The sequence below is a fragment of the Schistocerca gregaria genome, chromosome 1 (genome assembly GCF_023897955.1).
Source record: "Schistocerca gregaria isolate iqSchGreg1 chromosome 1, iqSchGreg1.2, whole genome shotgun sequence".
Classification (NCBI taxonomy): Eukaryota; Metazoa; Arthropoda; class Insecta; order Orthoptera; family Acrididae; genus Schistocerca; species Schistocerca gregaria.
The window spans coordinates 833,759,562-833,787,406 of NC_064920.1; the positions used below are offsets into that span (position 1 = coordinate 833,759,562).

A 27,845-nucleotide genomic window follows, 5' to 3' on the forward strand; every position below is an offset into this window, starting at 1 on the left:
GGAGGCCAATGTGCCGACTCTTCCCAGATATATGAAACGTTTTGTTGTTTTAAATATGGCAATGGAAAATCCTGATGGAACATAACTTATTTAGGAATAAAGGTAACAACTTACCTGATAGTAGAGGCTTCAAGTTGTCGAAGGCATGTAAACAAAATTGAAAACATTGCCAGCTTTCAGACGAATCCTTTTTCAAGCTACTATATGGGTACTCTGTACCAGATGAATGTATGTGCTGTGGATGCAGTTCTGTATCTCACCTGGTGTGATGAAAAAAGTTGTCGAAGGCATGTAAACAAAATTGAAAACATTTCCAGCTTTCAGACGAATCCTTTTTCAAGCTACTATATGGGTACTCTGTACCAGATGAATGTATGTGCTGTGGATGCAGTTCTGTATCTCACCTGGTGTGATGAAAAATGGGGTTCAGAGAAGAGTGGCCGATGTACTGGTGGCAGACAGTACGTGCACGAAATACAAATGCGACACAGGTACCACACCAGTGAGATTCTGCAGCACATGACCATAGTAAGGTGATAGGGAGACAGAATAGACAACATGGCAAAGAGGGTATGGGTGCAGGATAAGTGAAATTATGGTACTGCGACAGGATTCACCTGAAAGCTAGCTTAATTTTCACTCTCATTAACGTGCCTTCGATGACTCGGGGCCTCTACTACTTTGTGAGTTGTTACCTTCACTCCTTAACAATTTTTTTCCTGGTTTTCATACACATAAATCTTAAATATTGGTACACAGAATTCTAGTGGCACGTAACACAGCCTAGAACTGAAATTGAGCCACAGCTGTAGCCTTCCAGCCAGTCAATGCCCCTGCTTATACAGTAACCTCAGCAGAAGCCACAACTTCTGTGCCATCCACTTCCACTTCCGCAAGTCTGGGGGCAGCAACTATCTGCCGCATGACAACAGCCAGATCTCAGTCATCGGCCTCTGTTCCAGATCTTTCCAACCAACACAAAAACACTGTTCATTCCACAAGGTCAGCCCAGGGCAGTTTTGGCCACAGATTGGCAACCTATATCATCAGCACCTCCAACCACCTCCAGCAAGAGCAGCTTGTCCACACTTTCCTGTTGTACCCCATTTGTGTCAGAAGAACTGTTGGAGGCTGTCCAACAAAGGGTAGAAATGAAGAGAATGTGGCAGCAGCAATCAGCACTAAAACTGAAGTAATTGATGACTAATTTATTTATTTACTCTTTTTTTTTTGGGGGGGGGGGGAGGCAGTGTCCTGTCAGGATGTATTATTTCATTATCTTTTCTGTTTGGGGTTATTGTACACTTGCAGTAAGCAGAAAGTCGGTCAGTGAAAAATTGACAACACAGAAGGCGTTTCAGCAATTTACAGATGAGATAGCTAAGGCTCAAGCTGATAATGATGCTTTGCATAAGGAAATAGATTGTTTAATGAAAGAAGGGAACAGTAGCTTTCTAGTGTGTATCCACCCATCATTGATAACAGTACTACTTCACTGGTTACCTCATTTTCGGGTAAATCTGAGGAAGACGTTTTTGTCTTTTTTGATAATTTGTATCCAGTCGTGATGTTATGGAACTGGAGTAGTGAGCAGTTGTTAAGTGTGGCTTGTTTAAAATTGGTAGAGGTGCTAGATCATACGTGATGTGCAATGAGAAGTTGCAGCATGGTCTTTACTTCGTTAGCAGATTGCTACAGAAGAAAGAATTCTGTGGGGAGGAATGTTTAACGGTATAGTTAAAATACAAGTGGAATCGGTAGAAAGATTTGTAGACCACACCAGAAAAATCTTCCCCATGAACCACGGACTTTGACATTGGTGAGGAGACTTGCGTGCCTGAGCTATACAGATAGCTGTACTGTAGCTGCAATCACAATGGAGGGATATCTGTTGAGAGGCCAGCCAAACATGTGGTTCCTGAAGAAGGGGAAGCAGCTGTTTAAGTAGTTTCTGGGGCAATGGTCTGGATGATTGATTGAACTGGCCTTGCAGCATCACCCAAAACAACACTGTTGTGCTGGTACTGCAAATGGGTGAAAGCAAGGGGGCAGCTTTACTTTATGGTCCAATTATGATGGTGTCCTCTTGGGTAAAATATTTTGGAGGTAAAATAGTCCATCATTCGGATTTCCGGGAAGGCATTCTATGGTTTGAAGCATGGAAAGTCAGATCCCTTAATTGGGCAGATACGTTAGAAAATTTCAAAAGGGAACTGGACAAGATAAAGTTAGATACAGTGGGAATTATTGAAGTTGTGGTAGCAGGAGCAACAAGACTTTTGTCAGGTGAATACAGTGTCATAAATACTAAATCAAATATGGTTAATGTAGGAGTAGATTTCATAATGAATATAAAAAAATAGGAACACAGGTAAGTTACTACGAACAGCATAGTGAATGCATTATTGTAGCCAAGTCCACACCTACTGCAGTAGTACAAGTTTATATGCCAACTAGCTCCGCAGATAGAATCTTGCACAGAGCATAGCTTAATCATAGCTAACACTTGATTTAAGAATCACAAAGAAGGTTGTACATGTGGAAGAGGCCTGGAGACATTGGAAGGTTTCCGATAGATTATATAATGCTATGACAGAGATTTTGGAACCAGGTTTTAAACTGTAAGACATTTCCAAAAGTAGATGTGGCCAAAGACCAACTGCGGTTTGTGTGAGCAACACAGTAAGTAAGTAAGATGTGGACTCTGGCCACAATTTATTGGTTATGAACTGTAGATTAAAACTGAAGAAACTGCAAAAACGTAGGAAATTAAGGAGAAGAAGGGAAAGCATAAAGGCGGAAAGATATATAGAGGTGTCTATACAAGGGCAATGTACTTGAGGGCAATATTATGAAAATGAAAGAAGACATAGATGAAGATGAAATGGGAGATATGATACTGCGTGAAGAATCTGGCAGAGGACTGAAAGATCTAAGTCAAAACAAGGGAGTAGACAACATTCCATTAGAACTACTGATGGCCTTCGGAGAGCTAACCATGACAAAACTCTTCCACCTGGCAGTCAAGATGTATGAGACAGGCAAAATACCCTCAGACTACAAGAAGAATATAATAATTCCAATCCCAAAGAAAGCAGGTAGTGACAGGTGTGACAATTACCAAAGTATCAGTTTAATAAGTCACGGATGCAAAATACTAACATGAATTATTTACAGACGAATGGTAAAACAGGTATAAGCCAACTTTGTGGAAGATCAGTTCAACAGAAATGTAGGAACATGCAACGCAGGACTGACCCTGCATCTTATCTGAGAAGACAGGTTAATGAAAGGTAAACCAACATTTAAAGCATTTTTAGACTTAGAGAAAGCTTTTGACAATGTTAAGTGAATACTCTCTTTCAAATTATGAATGTGGTAGTGGTAAAATATAGGGAGCGAAAGGCTATTTACAATTTGTACAGAAAGCAGATGGCATTTATAAGGGTCAAGGGACATGAAAGGGAAGCAGTGGTTGAGAAGCGAGTGAGACAGGGTTGTGGTCTATTCCCAATGTTATTCATTCTGTATATTGAGCAAGCAGTAAAGGAAACAAAGGAAAAATTTGGAGTAGGAATTAAAATCGAGGGAGAAGAAATAAAAACTTTGAGGTTTGCCAATGACATTGTAATTCTGTCAGGAACAGTGAAGGACTTGGAAGAGCAGTTGAATGGAATGGACAGCATCTTGAAAGGAGGATAAAAGATGAACTCAACAAAAGCAAAATGAGGGCAATGGAATGTGATTGAATTAAATCAGGTGATGCTGAGGGAATTAGATTAGGAAATGAGACACTTAAAGTAGCAGATAAGTTTTGCTCTTTGGGCAGCAAAATAACTGATGATGGTCGAAGTAGAGAAGATATAAAATGCAGGCTGGCACTGACAAGGAAAATGTTTCTGAAGAAGCAAAATTTGTTAACACTGAATATACATTAATTAAATGTCAGGATGTATTTTCAGAATGTATTTCTAAGGAGTGTAGCCATGTATGGAATTGAAATATGGATGATAAACAATTTAGGCAAGAAGAGAATAGAAGCTATTGAAATGTTGTGCTGCAGAAGAATGCCAAAGATTACATGAGTAGATCACACAACTAATGAGGAGGTACTGAACAGAATTGGGGTGAAGGAGAATCTGTGGCACAACTCAACTAGAAGAAGGGATCTGTTGGCAGGAAAGGCATCAAGGGATCACACGTCAAGGGATCACCAATTTAGTATTGGACGGAATCATGGATGTAAATATTGTAGGGGGAGACCAAGAGATGAATACACTAAGCAGATTCAGAAGGATGTAGGCTGCAGTAGTTACTTGGAGATGAAGAGACATGCACAAGATGGAGTAGCATGAAGAACTGCGTCAATCCCGTCTTTGGACTTAAGACCACAACAACACCAGAAAAATCAATATTGTTACATATGAACAGAGGGATGATCTTACCAATAAAGCCACACTGTAGCACGCAGGACAATGGGCATCTGATACATTCTTTTCAGGAGATACAGGCTGACATGTCAGGTGAAGTGCACATGAAATTCCCAAAATCCTTAAACGAAACACAGCTCAGTCAGAAACTGACTCAGCAACTAGGCTGGAGGAGAAACGAGTAATTTTTAATGCAGGGGTTATTTTATGGAGTTTGGATCTCTGGGCCACGTTCAGCTGTTGTGTAGAAATTCATCGTATCAAAGGTATAAACAAGTAGGACACTTCATTCAGAAGTGTCTGCAAACATGTGTAAGGTGGAATTGGGGCAACACTTGACCAGACGGAGGGTGGAGTGACCACTGCACAACACTCCCAGTAAGTGTGGTCATGGGTCAGCCCTGTGCAAAATCAGTGCCACACATTTGTCTATCTGGCTTTGTAAAAGGAAGGTTATGTAAGTTTTTGTAGGATACAGGATCACAGGTACCCTTGGCTCGCCAAGAGTGTATTTGGTTCTGTAACACTAAACCCACCTTCTTGTACGCTAAGTAATGTGAGTGGTAATAGTGTTTAATAACTCAGTTTGGCATTGTTGGGTTTTAAAGTGGGCAGGAGATACTTCCGGGTGTGTGTGGAAGTTCTCCCTAGTGTGGACATAAGCTATAGCAAAATTCCTGAGCTACACTAACTGGATAAAAATCACGCCAAAGTTGACCTATAACTTGGCACAGAGGAGCTGGATAGGATATCATTCTGTCTTGTTTTTAATGCTGAAAAAAGAAAAATGTCATAAGGAAAACCTGAACATTGGGTAACCATAAATGATCTCTTAGAATGACCCATGGGATATAATACTGAAAAGCACAGGAAGGCTGCTCGGGATGAGTGCATGAGCCCATGTGCCAAATAATACTGTTGAAAGTACAGCCATTGCTCTGGATCTGGAACAACATTTCATAAAATTGTAGCTTATCATTTGTGCAGGAAATTGTTGGAAGCTGAGTAGTTCTATTTTGGTTGGTGAGGGGTAAGGCTATCAAAAGGTGTGCTGAGAGATAACATAGAACTGTATACGAAGGTGAGCCGAGTATGGATTTCTGTGTAGAATACAATGAAGCCAAGACAGTCTGTCAATTTAACTGTGAAATAAAAGTTGTTGCATCTGGAAGGACACGATAAAGAGAACACAGGGAGATTATTGCAGTAATACACAGAATTATTTAAGCTGCCTGGACCATTGCTGGCGACGCCACTGAAGCAACACAGAATTCCCACCAGGAACAAGCCACCTGTGTGTAAGAAGCCATATTAAGTCCTACACAATCTGCAACTAGTGACACAATTATAGAAGAAAGTCCCTGGTTGGCACCTGCTGTTATCATTCCAGAAAATCCTCTGATGGTAAGAAGGCTTATAGATTCCTCTGTGACTATAGACAACAACTGGTGCCTACCTTATGCCAAACATTACAGGGATCTGAAACAATCTGGGCCAATGCCATTATTTCACCACCATGGATATACGAAGCAGGTACCACCAATCAGAGATATCAATGGAGGACCTGCCAAAAACATTGTTTCTGCTTCCATTTGCTCACTAGTGGTATCACTGGATCCATCTGGTCTGAAAAATGTACTGACCACTTCCCAATGCTTGCTAGGCAGGTCGAAAACTAAAACAACAGATATCTACAAAGATGATGTCATTGTGTTCTCCAAGTGCCAAGCTACTTCATACTGCAAAAAGCCCATTAGTTAAGCTATATGTATCAGCCATGGCTCACATCTGGTGCAAACCATTATAAATGATTTCCAAACATGTAGTACAGCACAGGAATTAAAGTCTCATCTCGGTATCACTAATTTTTATTGCAAATTTATTCCAAGTTTTGGAGAGGTAGAAAGATTCCTTATTAGAGTTTGTTAAAGAAGGGAGCTACGTTTCATTGGACTCCAGATTGCAAAGCACCATTTGAGCAATTTCAAGATTTTGTACTGTCTTGTGACTCAAGTGAGAATGTTCAAAGGCTGTGTTTTGAGTTAAGACATACAAGGGAAAAACACCCACAGCTTATGCTCCTAGACAGCTCAATCAGGCAGAGAAGAACTATTCAAGTACCAAAAAAGAAATGCTCAAGATAATTTTTGGCCTCACCTATTTCTGCTGTTATCTGTAAGATCACAATATGTCATGCACCACTGGAATGGCTTCTGGCAATGAAAGATTCAACCAGTTGTTTGACCTGCTGCTGGGGCAAGCACAATGATCAGAATGGACATTCTTAGTCCTTTTGCACAAACACCAGCAGGGAATTGATATGTATTGAGGGTAATTGATAATTTTTCATGTTTCTTGCCCATGACTGCTATACTGAAAGAAAGGCAGAAACGATGGCACAGATATGGTTAACCAGCGGATACTAAAATTTGGAACACCAGCGACCCTAGTAACTGACTAAGGCACTAACTTTATGTCTGATTTATTGAAGTAATTACACTGACTACTACACATAAAAAGCTTAAGAACTTGTGCACTACACCCACAAGTGGATGGCAGAAGTGAAAGAGAATGGCAGGAAAAATGTTTGAAATTTTGCTAAAATGTCAAGAAGTATCTGGTGTCAGTTTAAAAAGATAAATACAAAGGCTCTAGAATGGCAGGAAGGCACCCACAACAAAAGAAGCAAAACTGTTGAAGAACCATGTTGTGCAGTGGGTTTTGCAATCCAAATCTCCTGTACCAAAAGGAAAAACTAAGAAATTCATTTTGCGATACCAAAGATGAGATGATATCTCCAGTTAAAGTCAAGCTGCAACTTCTGAACCCAAGCACAGCTGTCTATGTAGGAAGAATTCGTATATTTCAGGTTGAACCAGAAGCACTGCCTCAATTACCAGCAGCTCCTTCTGAAGATTGATTCTGAGATTGGGTGGAGAAAATAAGAGAAAGGAAGGTAAAACCAAGAAAGTGAAGCAGGGTGTATCTACAATTGTGCCGACACAATTGTCTGTATTTTACAGACTGTAAGGCGCCCCTTACTTTTTACACATTTTTTTTAAAAAATAAGATTTTTACAATTTTTGTTATTAGACTGCAAAGTCACATGAAAAAAAAGTTCTTATTCATAAACCAAACTGATCTTCAAAATCCCTGAAAATGGTCGGCTGAACTTTCTTCTTATTATTCATCATCATCATCATCATCATCATCATCCTCTTCATATATTATGTTCTTCACTGCCATTGAGAGCCTTACTTATGTCACAATTCTTCACAGATTTAACAATAATGTCTTCTCTCACTCTAGGCCATGACTGTTTCATCCACTAACACACTTGTTTGATAGTAGGTCATTAAAAACTCCCTTTGGCATGAATTCATGTTGTGTTTCATCCCCAAACATTTGTCCCATTGCTCTCTCATATTTTATTTATAAAGAGGTTGCAATTGTGAAGTAAGTCCTCCTGAAACAACAGCAAGCTTTGTGTTTCCCTGTCTTAAGTTCTCCTCCACAAAATTTTTCAAATTACTTCTAAACTGATCTAGGAGAAGAAGAGAACTCTTCTTCAATACAGCATCTTTTCTTTTCTCCCACACTCTATTAATCCACTATTTCACACCTGTCTCGTCCTTCCAACTCTTGTCATGTACATGAACAATAACACCTAGCAATATTTCAGAAGGTCTTGGCATTGTTTTTCACTTGAAAATGATCATCGGATTAAGTTTAGTACCAACAGCACAACATGAAAGAACAACACTATAGTGCATTTTTCATGTCTTCTTGTTTTTACAGTAACAGTTTCACCACATTTCATGGCAACAGTTCTGTTACTCAGCACATCAAATGTCAGAGGAGCCCTGTCCACTTTGGTTTTCTTTCGATGTTGAATAATGACACAATAGAAAGATAATATTGTCTCTTCATACTCTTATTGGCATTTTATGAGATATTTTAGTTCTGGGTTGCATGATAAGTCCTTGATGCTTCATAAACCTATAGCACCAACCAACTCCACCCTTAAAGACCGTTAAGTTCCACTGGAACGCCATCTTATGACTGTGTATTTCTATCATTTTTGTATTAACTCCAATGCCATTTTGACAGTACCCTTGACTTCATTTCAATACGTACTCTTCTGTTTTGGTCATTTCCATTGAGTCCTCTATTTGCACATTTAGTCTTCCTCATTTTTTTCAGTTCTTCTTTCCTAGCTCGCCAATCGGAAATGGTTTTTCTGTTGGTGACGGGCTGAAATGTTGCTCAGCTGCACTGTTTCCATGTTGTTCTGTATATGCTAATAACGAAACTAGCTACCGACAAAGATATTGTCCTGTTACCAATAACAACACAAATCACTTTTCAGTTCAAGTTCACTGGCCTTAAAGTGCACCATAAGCTAGACAGTGTTCTGAGTTTTTGATGGTAGGGTGGGAGGGAGACAGTGTTAGCAGGCTTGTGAATCCCAGGAACTCATATTTGCCACATTGGTAAACTGCTGCTGACAGTTGAATCCGATGTTGCCAGATAGAGATAGGTTTCCCTTGGCATTTAATATATGGCCATTTTTGTGACTGGCAGGAATTTTAAATTGAACACTGGACATTTTTATATTAATCTCAAGTATAAGATAAACCTGAATTTTGGAGGCAATGTTTCAACGAAAAAGTGAGTCTTATAGTCCTTATAATATTGTATGCCTTGAGATCATGAAGTGGCCTTTCAGACTAATTTTTTATGTTTTCTAATTGATTATTAGTGACATTTTTGAGTATATATTAAGGTTATATCCATGTTTGTGTCACTTTTCTAGGAGAGCCTCACAGGAACCTTTTAGTGCATGTAGTAGGCTAAGAGGATTTCAAGAAATTTTATTGGCAATATTTCACCTTAGCATGTGGAATTCAGTTTAGAAGGATAGCATCAGTATCACCTTTGACCTTTGCTATAGACATTTCCAAATGACACAAAAACACAGTCTCTTCCACAAAGTCAGCCGTAGGCGGCAGTATTCAAAACCCCAGGTCCAGTCCGTCTGTCGTCGGTACAGTTGGGCCATACTATGATGCACAGCCCGTGCCAGTCATCACCATATGACATAGCCATGACTGCCATCTAGGCTATGAACCAATGACTGCCATATTACTATCTGCACCAAGGCAGCCAACACTCTGCCACAACATCACGGTCTGGATCAGGCAAGTACTGCATCATTGCGGATTGCCGTTGCTGATCACTGCTCTCCAGTCTGCAGTTCTGTGCTCATCACTTGGATGGTTCTGCTGGGCATGCCTGCCTAGTCCTGGCTACCAGCCGTGTCACTGCTGCCTCTCTGTCTGGTCTCACCCAGCAGACATGTTGACGTCTGAAGGACATTGTTTACTGCACACTGCAGTGCCTATAAGACATGGCAGTGTGGAATTGACCCGAAGACGCAAAGTAGACCTAGTTTTGTTTATAGTAATATGCCTTTTACTCTGTTTACTATGTTAGTTAAGTGTTTTGGCAACAGGCTGGATGTCTACATTGTTTGCATCTCCAAAACCACCTCCAGCACAGAGCCACTTGCCCATACCTTCCCGTCTTACCCTGTTACATTGTAATGGGAATTCTGTCATGTGTGTTTTAAAGTTGAAGTATCTTGAATTTGCTTGGAGTCTCCATGCTACATAACCTATAGCTATACAGACACTACAACAATACTCAAAATGTATTAAAATTTTAATAGTTATTCTTGTGCACAGTCATGGATTTCTGCACCAAGACACACTGCCTTGTGTAGCAGATAAATTTCACTAAACATGAAAGGTTATTTAAAAGGCAATTTGGTCAAAAAGTGCCAGATAATATTTTCAAATGGCATTATACAAGCAAAAAATCAAGTAAATTAATGTGGAGGACCATGTATCAACAGAGGGGCACCTACAGAGACAATATACCACAGAAGTGATCTGGTTTCAACGCATTAAGTTTCAGATAAATTTCTCAAGTAATATATAAGACATTCTGCAGTAAGCCATCAGTTGATACTCATACGGAAGTACTTAGAATACTGAGCTAAATCCAACTGTATTTACAGATACTCAATTGCTGAGAGAACAACAGAGATCCCTGCAATGTTATATGGTACAACACAAGCACTAACATACACGCCAGTAGATCATTACAACAAATAGTAAAACCTGTAGTTTGATGTGCCAATAGGTAGCCACATGGTCACAATAGACCTGGTAGCACTCCACAGTGCATATTCCTCTGACAAGTGCAAAATGACTGCCAGAAAAAAAAGGTGCTTCTTCCAGCCCATGAATATGATAGCTCCTACACAAATGCAACTCATTTGTATTACAACAAGATAATGGCTGGAACACTGCTGCCTTCAAGTAGCCTTACAGAGAAATACAGAGTATCTGTGGAGAAACAGCCATACATGCAGCAAATCACAGGTACTTATTTGAGTTTCTGGAGATATTCTACTCAAAAATACAAGTTGAGGCATATTGTAGATACTATATTGGCACAGACCTCAGCATGTTTTATTGCACTAATAGTGCTCATAATGCACTCTTAGCAGAGATAAGTGCTGCACAAAGCACTGCTCCGTACTGATGGACAGTATAGCTCCCCAAAATGGACAGAAATGTGTCTGATGGGCATGTCACACACACTCACATGAAACTTGCCATCAGTGAACACAAAATCAGAATATTCACAAAGTAGCTGCATTTACAAATTTAATTCACACTACCTATGGTTTGCTGGCTGATAAAGAATAGTCTTTGCAATGCACAGCTGCCTTCATAGACATCAAAAATTTGATGCAGCTTCAGCTTGAATTCTCTTTTCATGCTGAAGAATTTTCTGTTGTGCTTTAAAATTAAATATTACTTGAGAATATTCTCTTTACATTAAATAATAGCGACTGGGTAAAATCTAAATTCACATAACTCTACCTTTCATCATTAGGTGACTGCTGAGGTAGTTGGGTTGCACCACAGCAAGCAGAACCAGCTGCTGCAAGCCTCTTGGTATGTGTAGCACATCTACTTTGCTCACAACAGCTGACAGTGCACAATTCTTGATTTTGCTGTCCACAATTTACATAGCTGGCACCTTTACCATTCATTGCATGCTGTATTGAGTCTTGTGAATGTCGTCTTGTGGTACATGACTGAGGGTGGCTGGCTCCCAGCACACGTGGTGATGACTGCGACGGTGTTGATTTGGTAGTACAGTCTACAATGGTAGAAGGTGACAAATCCATCGCTGTCACTTGATGGGTGTGCATATTGGATAAAGCACTTGTCTTATTGTCAGGATCTTGACACAACCTTTTTTCTGGAGTACCACACAAACTTTCACTTTTACATTTTTCATCCACAGATTCTGAACGAAGAGCTGTTTTTGTTGCAGAGATGTTGACCTGAAGGTCGTCTGGTACATTATCTTGTATATAGTCAGAAGATTGTGGTACTTCACTAATAGCTTTGGATGAAGAGATGCTGTTTGGCTTCTCCATAACAGGACGATGCAATTCAGTTCCTCTGGGGATTCTGTCACTCCACTTAACCACTTGGCATTTATCATTATCCTCTGGCGTGCTTTTATCCTGTGACAGATCTATAACATTACAATCACAGTTTAAATTTTCAGTGTCTCTCACAGAAGAAAGTGAAGCTTCCTGTGAAATTTGGTTAGAAGATGATGCAGTAAGTTCAGAGCGGAGTTGCACGTTTGTACTACTAAGTGCTGGTTGCACACTTTTCACTGGTAAATTCACTGGTGAATTATTCACGGAGCCATCGAAAAAACTTGTTGGTGGTGGTATAACCATTCGATGGGAGGACTGCCCAACAGTGTGGACTGTTTTGTAGAGCAGTGGTTGTGTTGGTGATGCTGGGATTCTTGTGTGCTCAGGAAACATAATAAGTGGCTGACTGTAAGGAAGTTGTTGTACTGTTGTTGTTCCATGCCTTGTATGCACAGTATCTTGTGGCAATGCAAATCGAGCAGCCCACTCCCTCTCAGGCAGCTTGTACTGGTATCTGTGTAAGTCCTGGAAGGTTCAGTCAGTATTAGAGACATTGTGTAGTTAGCACATGTTTCTTGGATCATCATACATAAGAAAAGACAATGTAAAACAGTGAAACCACAACAAAAAGCTATAAGAGAACTATGAAAAAAAAAACACTGTGCAAAAGCATAAAGCCCACAAACAAAGCAAAATTGCTTTACAGTGAAGAGGTGCAAGTTTCTGGCATTACTTTGTTAGAAAGTCACATTGAAATGAAACTCCTTATTTACATTTAAGGAAGGTAGTAGGGAATAGTGTTAGTGCAGCAATAAATTCAAAATACATAGAACAGACTAATACACTGAGCACAAAATACTTTCAAAAGCAGTAGCAAAAACATTAATGAGGCCAGAAATCAAGTAAAACCTGTAGAGGACTTCACCTTGAATTTTGACACTTGATATCACAGGTTTTCTGCTTTCCAGAGGACTACATATGGTTGCTTAGTAAAGGTCATAACTAAGTTCTATGAACTCTTTGCCCCATTCCATCTCCTTCCATTTTTCATAATATGCAGGGAAGTAGTCAGTTATAAGGCAGAAGTGACAAACAAAGAAGACCACATGAAATGTGCAAGCCCTTATATGCATAGCAGCAAATAACACAAACATGTAGCACATCAGAAAGAGCACAAGCATATATCAACAACAGTTAACCAAAGATATTTGGCATTCTAATAAGGTTAATGATACAAACTTTTTAGGAGGTGTGAATAATGTAAAACACAAAATGGTCTACTTATTTTGAGGAAAGGTTTGGTGCCTAGAAGGAATTCATAATGTTTCCTGTGTATTTCTGCAAATGCCCAATCCTTCCTACCTTCATCACAGTGATAAATGCTTAATACGCCGCACCCTCTCTACCAATATGTGCAATACCCATATTTTCCCTATCTCTCTATTTTATTTTTCCTCTTTTCTTTTTATTTGATTATTACATTATTATTTCCACTTTTCATTTTTTCTTCCTCTTATAATCTGTCTTGCACCTTCTATAACCTCTGACGTGAAGCTGCCACACTGTTTACTAATTTGTTTTCTTTGACCCTTTATGTTATCCAATGCTTTTCCTTCATCTTTACCTCCCTTGCACCACATAAAAAATGTGGTCCCTCTGATCTTAAAATATGATGACCCCCTGCCTCCTCCCTCACCTTCCACAATGACAAATGAACCTACTGTCTGCAAGTTAGCAGTGCTGCATCCTATTTTAGGTGTTTCTATCAGTAATAACAGAGCTGTGTTTCCTAAGAGAAGTATTTGCCAGCCATTCTGACTGTTTGTCAGAATAATACTTTCCTCAGATGCATTTGACCAACAAGAATGGAACATTTTGTTTTACAGTATACAAACCAGAAGAGCAAAATACCTAATGATCACACATTGAGAAAATCAGGGCAGTCGGCTAACCTTCGAAAAAGAACAGGAAGAGGCTGAAAGAAACAAAAATATGCGCATGCAACATTCACTTCAACACAAAAGTAGCTGTTTTTTGTGAGTGGTGCATCACTTGTCTATTATGTAGAATATTGTATTTCCCACTGTAAAACACTGCTAAGAAATTCCATGGTCAATATAACCAACAATGTTCAAATGTACAATAGCTGCTGGATACGCACCATTACTCCATGGCACATTTTTGGGACAAGTTTTCATCAGTGGGGAAATGAAAGCAGAGCTACATGAAGTAATTCACATCATATATCAAAGGTGCTCAATGAGAATTGTTGTAAAGTGTCATGGAAGCAACAGCTCAAACTAAATGCAGTCTTTTTCCTTTATTGTCGAATGTGAGAGTACCTTATTTCAGAGTACAGCTACTTGAATTTTCCATAAAAAAATTGGAAACAGTCTGAATGTGTCATGAGTGCAGCCAAAGATGGTAAGCAGCTGTTGGCAAAGAAAAACGGCCAGGTTGCAAGTGTAACTGAGTAATTCTTCCTTCTGTCTGTTCTCACAAACAACAAGGAATTTTGTTTAACATACCTCCACAGACCGGAACTAATATCAACTGTAACTAGTAAAAACCACTACAAAAAGTGGGATGAGCTTTAGCGGGTTCTGGTAAACCACCCAAACCAAACTCCATATAATCCATATTCCAATAACAGGAAAGAAAAATGTACTGCATTACAATTGTGCAATCAGAAGCTGCAATGAAAAAGACCATTAAAGAACTTTGTCTGTACTACGTACAACTGATTCTGCAGATGAGTCTACTGTACGAATACAGAACAAGACTGGACTTACATTTCCATGGCAGAGTTCAGATTACACAAACATTTCAGACATAAAGACAACTCTATAAGCGCTTACCTGGTATCAACATCTGACAGGCTAGATAAACTGACAATTTCTACTGCTCTGTTTCTACAATTAACTTCACAAACTGTTCACCAAACAAATCTCAAACTTGCCTAATCAATCATAAAACCTGAAAGCTTCCCAGAATCCCATTACATAACAAGCTTATAAATTTACTGGCTGACTAAAAAAAGTTAAGCACCTGGAATGAATGGTTATAGAAGCAATTTTGCACACACACAGAACATCAATGGGTATCTAAATGACTATAATTACAATGATCTGTGGTAGGTAAAATGGTCACAAGAGTTAATTAGTGCTGTCACCACAAGGCCATATTATCAGCCCTCACAAAGTACTGCATGGTGGCCCTGGGGGTGGGCTGCATACAATTAGTTACATTACTGCTGGCAGCTGGCGTGTTGGTCTAGAGGCATGATTCTGGGTTCAAATCCCGGATGGGCCAGTAATTACCCCTCAACAGGCAAAATGTGTAGCTGTGCCAGAGAAGTAAATATGACATACTTTCTTGGGATGAAAACAACTATTAGTTCCAACTATTAATTCGAAAAGCTAGGTAGTGTGTCAATTTTATACCACATATTTTGCCTCCTGAAGGGTTGCCAGAAATTTTGCCTCAATGTATATAATGGGTATGTTCAGCATCAGATGGTTAGCAAGCACTTTGAATAGCCATGGGGAATACCATGCACTTGTGTCACTTGGCAAGAGTTTGTAATGGGCATTACTGTGGGTCTACACAGGGCTTTCAAATCAAACTGTTATATCTAGGCATTTGAACAGGTCAGTAGTCCAATGTGGATTGAATGGGAACCAGAGGGTAAACTGCATATCACCAACATTTGGATCAACTAAGTCTGATCACACTGAGGGACATCACCATCTGTAAGCCAAGACTACTGTAGCCATCCTTACATCTTCATCCGCATTCAAACAGAAGTAATGGACTTGTCATCCAGTGTCACCCTTCATCACTGGTCGGAGATTACAGAAGCTGTCCACTGAATTGCCCTCCCACATGTTGGCCATTAACAGTGCCACACTGATGACTGTTTTCAAAGTGGTGCCAATCACGAGGAGCATGAACTGTTGATGAATAGCGCTGCATTAGATGACAAATATAGGTTCTGCATCACCTCGCATGACCTCTGTCACTACGGGAGAGAATAAATGAGAGAAAATACGTTCTGACATTGGTGTTACTGCTACTGTGAATGGTGTGAGGAGCCACTAGAAGTGTCTTCAGGTCATTTCCGGTAGTGATTCAGGGAACTATGATGATACAGTGGTACATCACACACATATTACCTCCTCATATGTCAACTCTCATTAGATAGTATCCTGGTACTGTCTAGTGGCAGCAAAACACTCATCCAATAAGGTACATGACATATGAACTTCCTACATGATGTTAAGTGACTACTTTGGCCATGTTCCGCAATCTATCCTCAATAGAACACACGTGGGGCAAGTTTCATTGTCAACAGCATCCCAGTACCAAAGTCCATTTCACTGAGGGTCAATTACAACAGTTGTAAGTCAACTTATCCCTGGAGATGATACAACAGCCACATGACATCCTTTTCAACCAACTGTAACCAGACTCGAGATGGAGCAGTGTCTGACTGATATAAAACCCTACAGCCTTTATAAGCACAAAGTTTCATTTTGATTCCATCTCTCCCTCGATGTGCTCTCTATTTTTCATAAGTGAATGTAAAAATGGTAGGTGACATGACTTTTTTGTTGTCATGTTAACATTCAGCACAGAAGCACACGAATAATTTTTTTGCACCACTGGCTCGTGTCATTAGTAGATACCCATTTCTTCATGTAACAACCAGGCATATCAAAGCACTCAGCAATAAAAGGAAATAAGGGAGCTGACATATCAACCACTGAAGTCTGTAAAGGTGACAGAACTGAAAAATGTATCACTCCCCTATATGGTCTAACCTTTTTCTTAAGTCAGAATGGAAGGCGAGAGAAGTCTTATTCCATCGTCTCTGTATGGTTATTGCTTTCTGCTCCAGTGGGAGGATCTGCCCATTGTGGTGACAGTTATGTCAACAGTTTGTTACATGACATTTTAAAATTTAATGATTGTCCATACTTCAACCTACACTTTGAAGCTGGAGGTTTTAGTGTCTTGTACAGTAGCTGTCTAACACAGTTTTAGAGCTGATGCCTAGATTGATAGTAGAGAGAGAGAGAGAGAGAGAGAGAGAGAGAGAGAGAGAGAGAGAGAGAGAGAGAGAGTAAGAGGGGGGGAGGGTATTCAGAGAGAGAGAGAGAGAGAGAGACAGTGATCTTCATTTAAAGGAAGCTGGTATTTTTCATTATGTTGAAACTTTTACAGGTTTCTTTTAACAAACCTTGTCTCGTAAAAAAAATGTTATATGGGCATTAAAGATCCAAGTGTCGTGCCTTCAAACAAATATATCAGCAACATCATCACTATACCCTAACAGCAACACTGCAAAATTTGATACCACACAAAACCAAATGGGGGGAGAAATACATAAGATACAGAAACATGCAAGTAAATGCAGCAGGTTTAACCCTAGCAAGAAGCAACATTAAAGTCATTTCCCAAGGAGCTACTCAAAAATCTTATATGTCTTACTTGAATCCCAAGATGCAGATAAAGATATTATGTAAATTTTCTATCCTTCCATCTCTGTGGCTGGTAGTCGCAAGCCATTGTTTCTCCTCTGGAGCTGCTTGGTGTGAGTTGCTGTAATATTAAAGGTTAAACTTTTTGCAGTGGTTTGTTTATGTACCTATTTAGTCACTGTCTTAGATGTATCAGGACTTGCAAATATATATACTTAATTACAACCGTATCATCAGCAAAAAATTTTTTGGGAAATTTTCCTTTGCCTTGGACCAAGTCACTGATGCACCTCTACCCATAAGATGCATAAAATATTTTATCCTGACTTGAAAGACAATCTGTTATTCATTAGTTGATTATCTCCACATTCATATACAGGTAGGGTTGTGTGGAACAGATAAGAGGATGTTTCCATTTATATAATTTTATACTGATGATCAAGAAGTGAGAGCTATAACAATATAATCATAGACTAATTTTTGAATAATGGAATTTCTAATCTTTCAGCAACTCTGTATCACAATAATTTCATATCTCTTTCATAGGAATGTGTATGACACAATAAGGACCTGTGCTACAACTAACCATTTCTGTAAAGCAAAAGGTAACTGAAAGGAGAACAACGGAAGTTCTCTGGGGATAGGGAGAGGCAAGCAGTTATTTTTCTTTTACAAGAAATCACTTTTTAAGACTCATGTTTTTAAAAAAATGGTGTGTTTAAGTTTTTGCATTGTGTTTCTGGACTGAATCAACAGGCAAGACTAGGCAATGCCAAGAAAGCAACAGAAGTGGAAAAATTTAACACACACAGAATATAATGTGCACAATATAAGGCATTCAGTGTGTAGCATGCAGTTCAAGTACAGTATTTTAAAAAACAAAAAAGTTCATAAGTCACTTATTTATATTGCCACTATTGGTATGAGCCACTGAAATGCCACACATATAGTGAACTTTAAAACTAAAATTTTAACACTAGTTAGAAGTTTTGTTGAAGCTCTCAAGAGACAGAATTGCTCTCTGTGACAAATGAAAAATTCAGTGGTTCAGTAACTCATAAGGGACACAAAACTAGTGAGTGTGTTCTGCATCTACTTAAAACTGTGAGTGTATCACTAAATAATCACTCAAATGTATCTAATATAGTACTGTGCGTTACAATGCACAACAGTTGATCACTATAATAATAAACATCAAGGAACCACAAGAAAACAAGATTAAGTTATAACAAACATGGGTCAAGCAATAGTAAACATTACGGTACCATATGAAAACACTGAAGTCAGTACACAGTCTCATTTATGAATGCAATTTAAATATATATTAAATGCAAAAACTAAACTTAGTTTCAAAAATAAATGAATTTAACCAAAATTTGAGAAAGATGCTTTCTTCAAGAGAGGTAAATATTTCTGTAGCTACAGTGGAAACAACAAATTAATGAAACAAGTGACCTGTTAAAATGATAAAAAAAATTAAAACGTAATACCCCCCCCCCCCCCCAAAAAAAAAAAAAATTAAATTGTCAATAGATAGTGTCATGATAAGACACAGCAGATTCAGAGCCAAAACTGAATGGATTAAGTTTCCATTGCTCCTTTCACAAAGATCAGGCACATATTGTTATCCAGTTGCTCCTAACATTTAACAAAACATTACATGAGCCTTAAAACTTCCATTATTTAATATGTGTAAAATCAATTTCTGACCGCAAATTGCAAAAGGGGTATTCAAATGCACAGCTGGCCATTAAAAGAGTGACACCATGAAGATGGCATGCAACCGTAGGAAACTGGCATGAGGCATTCTAAATGCTAGGATATGCATACAGTTAGCATTTTGGTGTAGCCACACAAAGGAGGAACACCAAATACATTCTGGAAATAGGGGAAGATTACACAGCATGTTTCTCTCCTTGATATATGGGATCAAACAGTCATGTTACCACAATCAAATTCACTCCCTGATTCAAGGTACGAGGAATAACCACATGGACAGTGCAGCTATATCTGGAGCACCCTAGATTGTAACCACAGCAGAAATTGTTGCAGCTTTCCTCGAGGTGCCAGCAGCGAGATGCATGCTGACAGTGGTGCACCCACTGGCAAAGCTGAGCATAGGGATAGCGCTATGTCTTCTTTTCAGGTGAATCCCAGTTCTGCACTGTCTCACAATGGACATATGCCCATGTGGAGGCTCAAAGGAGACTGAACATTGCAAGGTAGGAATCTGCTGACATATGGGACCAACTAACTGGCCTGACGGATTAAAGTGCCACATAATATACAACACTATCACCTTTGATTTCCTTAGCTAGTAATTTGGACAGCCATTGTTTACATTTCTGAGTTAAGGCTGATGGCTGTGATGAATCTGGTCTGCAATATCGTCTTTCAAAGAAATAATGCAAGATCACAAGTTTCCTGTGCTGTCCTACTACACCATAACACAGAAGGTGCTCAACTGTTGGCCTGGCCAACTTCTTCATCAGCTCTCTCACTAATTGAAAATGTCTGTTCACAGGTTGCCAACAAATCTGCATGTCACCACTTAAAAAGCCACTATGTTACGTGAACTCTGGTAAAGAGTTAAAGTAGCATGGAATGATGTACCAGTGTATGTTTTCAATGCTCATTTCGATTCAATGATCAGCCAGTTAAGAACCTTTGTTGTTATTCTACATATGCATAGTAAGTAAAATTCCACTCTAAATTAGTGTATAGCGACAGGCGAAAAATGATCCGAGGTAGTGTAACACGTGTATCGAAAAGCTTTTAGTCCCTCCTTATAAATTTACAATGGATTCAACTGTAAGCCAATAATTCACCCAGAAAAAGGCTTACATTTCAACAGTCCAGACAATCGAATCAAAGCTAAGAAAAGAGACAGAAAGTTATGAATTTCTAAATGAAAGGAGGTTTATGCACAAGCTGCACAAAATGTTGAATGACTTAATTGGCTCAATACAATGCAGATAAACAAAATCCTGGCACAACATTGAGTCATGTGGTTAAACATTATGAACTTTTGACTTAGTTCTTCCCATTACTATGTTAAGCAACTAACAGCACCATACAGACAAACTTTCTGAAGTTGCTGAACATGATGAGAAATAGTGGCCTACTTTTCAAGTTATTTGCCATTTCTCTGAATGAATTTATGCACACTCAATTTCACTTTAAAAACTGCTGGGCAGCATTGTGTTTCCCAGCTGCAGCAATTTTGTGAATGGATGAAAGTGAAGACACTATATAAATTAGGAGAGTTGTTCACAGGAGGAGGAGTTGCATGACTTACATACAGTATTATGAGTATGTCGAACTGGGCGGGGCATGCACTGGACATGATTAATAAAGGACCAATGTGCAACACTTACATTGAAAGACACAGAATTTAATCAATGAGAAGACTGCAGGTTGATTTCAGATAAGATCTATTGGATCAGATGAAAGAGAACGGTTGACTCGTTGAGAACATAACAAAATTGAAGAAATCTAATGTGAAAAACCAGAACACCACCATCCCAATGGTGTGAGCTAACACCAGACTAGGACACTTTACAGCTGACGGCTGCCAGTTTCTCAGAAATGAAAGTCAGAGGCCTTTTCTTTCTTGTAGCAATGCTATTTATCCTGATGAATAATGTTTTCAGGTTGAATACTTCCCAGAGATATATACACTAATGAAGTGTTCTTTGATAAAATATGCATTCCGAATTAAGATTTGCACAAGCACTTTTAACCCTTGTTATGCACACAAGCTAACTGCTCACTTTAATATAAATAACAAGGAGGAAAAGTAGCTAGTGGAGTTAAACACCCAAAATAAATAGAGCATATATGAGGAATGGCAAGCTGTTTTAGGAAATAATTAAGTGTTCTGACCCTACTAAACACATATACTGCATGTAATATACACATATGACATTTACATGATGACAGAGTTCATGGATTGTGCTGCTAAGAATTCTATTCAACACGGAACCACAAACAGTATACAATGCCAACATATAGTGAACACACAACAACACAGCACAAATAGTATGGGTTCCTGCTTCCCCACTGATATACTACAATCACGTGAATCCGGTGACAAAGTGTCAGAACTTTGCAAATAGATGCTTAAATGTTCAAATTCTTTTAATCTGAACTTCATTTATAGCTACACACTCCCAGCTCTGTACATTGATACTAGTTCCTTAATTATTTTTGATCACCGATCTCATTATTCTTGCATTCTGTAATTTGTATTTCTACATCTTCATCTTTAAACTTACTCTGCATGCTGCTGTAGGGTGCATGGCAGAGGGCATCCTGTACCATTGTTCCATTGGCAAATGGGAGTGAGGGAGAACAACTGTCTATATGCTTTTGTAAGAGTCCCAATTTCTCTTAATTGTCTTCACGGTCATAATGCGAGATGTATGTTTGTGACAGCAGGATCATTCTTCAGTCTGTCAGAAACACTGGTTAAGTAATCCTTGTGTGTTGATCAAACCTACAGAAACAAATCTAGCAGCATGCTTCTGAATAGCTTCAATTTCTTCCTTAAATCTGACAGAGTGGGGATCCAAAACACCCAAGCAATACTCAGGAATGGGTTGCAAATGTGTTCCTGTATGCTATCTCCTTTATAGATGAACTGCACTATCCTCTAATTCTCCCAGTAAACTGGAGTTGAACCATTCACGTTTCCTGCAACTGATCTTCAGTGTTTGTACTATTTCATCTTGCTCTGCAAAGTTACACATAGATATTTAATGTGCACGACTGTTTCAATAATTACACCAATCATTCTGTGTTTCAACACTGCAAGATAGTTTTCCTACTCTTCTTGACTAACTTACATTTTCCCACATTTAAAACAAACTGCCATTCATCACAACAAACAGAAATTCTCTCCAATTTGTAACTGTATGCTGCTACAGTCACTCAAAGATGATACTTTCCCCATACACTACTGAGTCATCAGCAGCCACAGAATGGTACTCACCATATTTGACAGAACATTTATCTATACAGACAACAAAAGCATCTTTGTCTCCAATGAATACTCACCAGCAAGGACAATGTACTGCGTTCTATTACTTCTTCGAACAACTCACATATCTGAGAACCTATTCTGTATGGTTGGACCTTCATTAAAAGTCTGCAATGTGGTAGTGGGTCAAATGCTTTCTGGAAATATTTATGCTTAAGAATTCTGCAGCACACTGAAATTAGGGGTAATGATTTGTAATTTTTTGAGTCAGTTCCTTTTACCCCTCTTATATTCAGGAGTCACCTGTACTTTTTTCCAGTCACCTTGGACTTTTTGTTGGGCAGGAGATTCAAGATAAACAAGAGCTAAGCCAAGCTGATCCCATCCAATTTTACTTTTTATCTTTTTCTTTCTCTTTCTTGCTCCTAGCCTCACAAATATTTTCATTAATCACTTCTATTTTCTCTTCATGGAAACTTTCACCAAGTACCTCTTCTGTGTTTAAAAGTAACATATGTTTTCTTACAATCCCTACAGTTACCAAATCAACACCTTCTTTTAATTGGTCACCATCTGCATACAATCCACTATCAACTGTTTGTGTCTTGAATCTCTACCATAGTTTCCAACCTCATGCTTTTTGATTGGGTTAATTGATGTCTCACCACCACCATCATATTTCTATACTTTCCATTCTTCTTTCCTCTGGTCTATGAAAAATACTAGTATACACTGTTTCAGTTACTGCATATCCAATCTTATTTTCATATTTTTCAGCTAAACATATACAATGTCTTAACTTTTGGTAAGTACTTTCTTCTGCTGCAGTTAAGCTATCATAATGTAATATAGAAATCAGCTGTACTAGCAGTAAAACAAAATCCTTGACAAGTGATTTGGCCTGACAAAGAGAGGGTCTCAAGGCCCTAATAAGATCATAATAAATAAATAATTCCCACTGTGGAGCAAGGTCTCATTTATCATATTTATAGCATGGGAGAATAAATGCATTCACACAGTGAAATATGATAGCAGTTTTGCAATTTGTAAAGTGATCTGTCACTACGTCCACCATTTAGTAACTAAACCATTAAACTATGAATAAACTGTAGATTATTACCTCTGTGTTGAACATATCTGGCTGATAACCTTTCATTACTCTTTCGACAAAAGGGCTGACAATAGGCGGCGTTGGTATTTTCAGACGCCCCCCGTGCCCCATAGGCCGTTGCTCTTGGTCCACTGTGGATGGCTGGACAAGTTTCATGGGTCTCTGATGTATAGATGCTGTGTTTAGAGGAGCCTATTGACAAATAAAATACTTATAATGTCCTGCATTTGCTGGACATTATCAACAACTCAAATTTGAAACTGGTTATTAATAGGAACATGTCTGGTAACCCTAAGAGTTATTAAACAATTACTACCTGACATGGAAAGACTCTTTCCATATAATAATGCAGTGCGGAACTGCAGTTCCATCTCCTGCACTCTAGGTCACAGGTAAAGATAATAAAATTTAAACAGAATGGTATCCTTTAAATTTCTCATCTTTAGAATGCTCTTACACTGTTTGTCAATATATTCTCAGATATGTTTAATACCTGTTGCCCTCAAGTATTAAAAAATAAAATGAAAAATAAAGTGACTGCCAGGAAACATGATCTGGTAAGCTGTGCTCAAATGGTTCCCACCTGACCTACAGAGAAAAATAGGACTATCCTACTTGTTTATTTATTTATATTCTCTTTGCATCAAGCCATCACAATGGCTTTTGCAAATGTCAGAAATAATACTATGAACAATTACACATACAAAGTATGTTATATACTGCAGTTGTTAAGTGTTATACCTATTTTATAGATTTGTTACGTGGAAATTGGTTTTGTATTGATTTACGTTACAACTAGTTTTTTTGAATTTGCTTAAAGTTCAAATTATTAGACAATTGAAAATCTGGGATGGAATGCAACAATATTATGAAAAGGATAGTTGCTACTCACCACACAGCGGAGATGGCGAGTCACACATAAGCACAACAAAACGACTGACAGAATGTGAGTTTTTAGCCAACAAAGCCTTCATCAGAAATAGACAAAACACACTCACACACACACACACACACACACACACACACACACACACACACACACAAGAAAGTGCATGTGCACAAATGCAACTCACACACACATGACCACAGTCTCTGGTCTGAGCAGCAAGAGACTGTGGTCACATGTGTGTAAGCTGCATTTTCATTTGCTTGTGTGTGTGTGTGTGTGTGTGTGTGTGTGTGTGTGTGTGTGTGTGTGTGTGTGTGTGTGTGTGTGTGTTTTCTCTGTTTCTGATGAAGGCCTTGTTCGCCGAAAGCTCACTTTTGGACAGTCCTTTTGTTGTGCCTATCAGCATCTCCGTTATATGGTGAGTAGCAACTATCATTTTCATAATATTCCTACAAATTAAGTCACTGGTGTATGGGCTTCTGTCTGTCATTTGAAATGTTGTTCTTTTCCAGAAGTAGTTATATTTTGTCCTGGTGTTCTGATCGTGTGCATCACTGCACTTGATAACTTCTGTTGGTTGGCTCATAAAGAATGTAACTAATTTAAATACAAGTATATATAAAGGATATATTGTCAGGTATTCATGCTGCATGAACACTTTACAACATGAATCTCAATGGCCCACTCCATTTTCCTTAATAGAACACCAAGATTCTTTTTAGTTCAATCCAATAATTGAGATAGGGATATATTGTTCCATAATAGACCACTTTCATTGTTTGGGTAGGAACTACCTTTGTGAATTGGATAAGGAGATGTAAGGAATTACTTACTTTTACACATACATTATCAATTTTCATCAACATACACAGCCAGAAATTTACAGCTCATATTCTGTTGCTGAGATGTTACATACATTATTTACATTGTTGTATGAACTAACACTTTTAAATGACAGTAAGTGAGATTTGGTGACATCATAGACATAAACAAACAATTACAACCCCAACAAGAACTACACAAACTTCTGCCACTACTGAGGACCAAATATTTTTTAACACACCATATACAGCAAAATGTGTAAATACAAATTTTAATGATCATGAAGCTCAAGTGGTAGCTCTCTCAGACTGTTAACTACCCAGACAAAACCATAAAAAGGACTGTGACTACAAGAAGTTTCAACACACAAAGCATAGAAACATTCAATCACTTGTTATCAACAGAAGGGTGAGAAGAAGTTTCTCAGTTGCATAACACCAACAAATAGTTTGAAAAATTCTCTGACATCTTCAACTATTATTTTGAAATAGTATTTCCTCTCAAAACAAGGGTGGTAACGAACACAAATCTAAAAGCAAAGTCAGGAATAACAAGAGGCATAAAAGTCTCAAGTAACACAAACAGAAAATTGCTGTTACAGAAAAAGCTGTAACAGTTTTATCACAAAACATATGGAAATATGGAAAAGTCATATGTCACGCAATAATATTGGCCAATGATAAGTTTATATCAGAGTCAGAAAATAAAAGCAAAGCAATCTGGAAAGTAATAAAGCACGAAGGAAATAGTGAAAAGGAAACTATCACACTGAATTGTGACAACAGGGGAATTACTTACCAGCAGGAGTTTTGTATATCTCTTCAGGCAGCACTATGAAGACAATACAAAAATTCTTACCTCCACTCAATCTATTTCTATGACATATCCCTGATCAAAATCATTCACATAGCAAAAGCCTTCAGAAAAACGTCCTCAGGAATTGATAGTATTCCAGACTTCATCATAAAGGAATGTATTATAAACATTGCAACCCCCCTTGCTGAGATAATCAACTCGTCTTTCTCAACCAGAACCTTTCCTGACTGTTTTAAAATTGTCAAAGTGATCTCTATTCATAAAAAAAATGTGACAAAGCAAATTTGCAAAACTATTGACATCTCATTAATATCAGTTTTTGCCAAACTTATTGAAAGAAGTGTGCATAACGGATTAATGGAATTTCTGAATAAGAACAAAACCCTCACTAATGCCCAACACAGTTTTCAGAAAATAAATCTATGACCAGTGCCATATGAAATTTCTTACAAAATGCTCTAGAAGAACTGGAAATAAACAAAATGATGCTGGTATTTGCTTAGCTTTTGACATTTTACATTTTAGACCACAGAATCTTACTGGAAAAACTCCAAAAGAGTGGCATTAGAGACACTGCATTAAAAGTGGTTCTCCTCATACATGCCAAATCGGAAACAAAAAGTAGTAACATATGAACTACACATGAGAGCACACTTTTCAGCTGCAGGAATAATGAAAACTGGAGTCCCTCAAAGATCCATTCTCGGGCTTATTCTTTTCCTTCGGTATATTAATGACCTAGATGTAAGCATACAATCCCGACTAAATACTTTGTTTGCAGATGACACAAGCATCCTTCTTACAGGGAAACATAAACACAGCTACAAGAAAACATAAATAAAGCTACAGACCAGCTAAATGGATGGTTTGGAGGAAATAAACTAATAATTTCTGTTCTGTTTGAAAGGGGAAGCCTGCCACACTTCTATAAAAAATAAAAGCTGGAGGAATTACACCCTCACTGGAAACAAAAGTTTTATGCATATGGCTTCAAAATGATTTTAAATGACAGATATATAAAACAAAAATGAATACAACAATGAAAAAAAGTATGCTACAGCCTATGCTTACTTGCACACAAAGCAAGCTTCCACATTGTTACAATTGCATACTTGGCCCAGTTCCACAGTATTCTGCAGTATCGAATTGTATTCTGGGGTAGCACAGCTACAAGCTCAGTAACCTTTCTGACCTAAAAAAAGAGTTGTAAGAGCAATGCACCGTGCAAAACAGACTGACTCATGTAGGCTGCTCTTTCAGAAGTCTTCCATCCTCCCTCTACCCTGTCTTTTTATTCTAGTGTAAATACACAAGAAAATATATCAAAAAGATAAATAAAAATTGTAATGTACATAAACATAATACTAGACAAAAAGACAAACTCCATGTTCAGGACAACAGCCTTTAAAACTCCAGAACAAATGGTGCAATACAAATGTACAAAAGTCTACCTCATAAAAGTTATTTCTTCATTTTATGTGTTTCACAAATCCCTAAGGGCATTCTTATTATATCACTGCTTCTATTCAGTGGCACAATTCTTAAACCGTGTGACAGACATGAAGCAAGAATACGCATAAACTACTACTGCTTCTAGAGCAAGATTGAGGAAAGAGCCATAGTTCTAGTGAACCAAAATAACAAAACATCAGTTACAGCTGCTTCACTCAAGAAGGAAGGCCACAATATGGCACACAAAAATTTGATTTATGGGAGTCTCATTGCAGCTGTACCATCTCTTAGGGATTTGATGACCCACAGACGTGCACTTTATGTGTG

The 27,845-nt window shown here is 38.4% G+C and overlaps 1 protein-coding gene across 1 annotated transcript in view; it reads right to left on the reverse strand.

Annotated features, from left to right (window-relative positions):
- The window catches only part of LOC126272189 (uncharacterized), a 160,167-nt gene that overhangs the window by 10,822 nt on the left and 121,500 nt on the right, over positions 1-27,845 (reverse strand). The window contains exons 8-9 of the mRNA XM_049974870.1: positions 23,549-23,731; positions 11,387-12,489 (exon numbers count right to left, since the gene is read on the reverse strand). Coding sequence (XP_049830827.1) covers positions 11,387-12,489; positions 23,549-23,731 — 1,286 coding nt within the window. The remainder of the gene's footprint in view (positions 1-11,386; positions 12,490-23,548; positions 23,732-27,845) is intronic.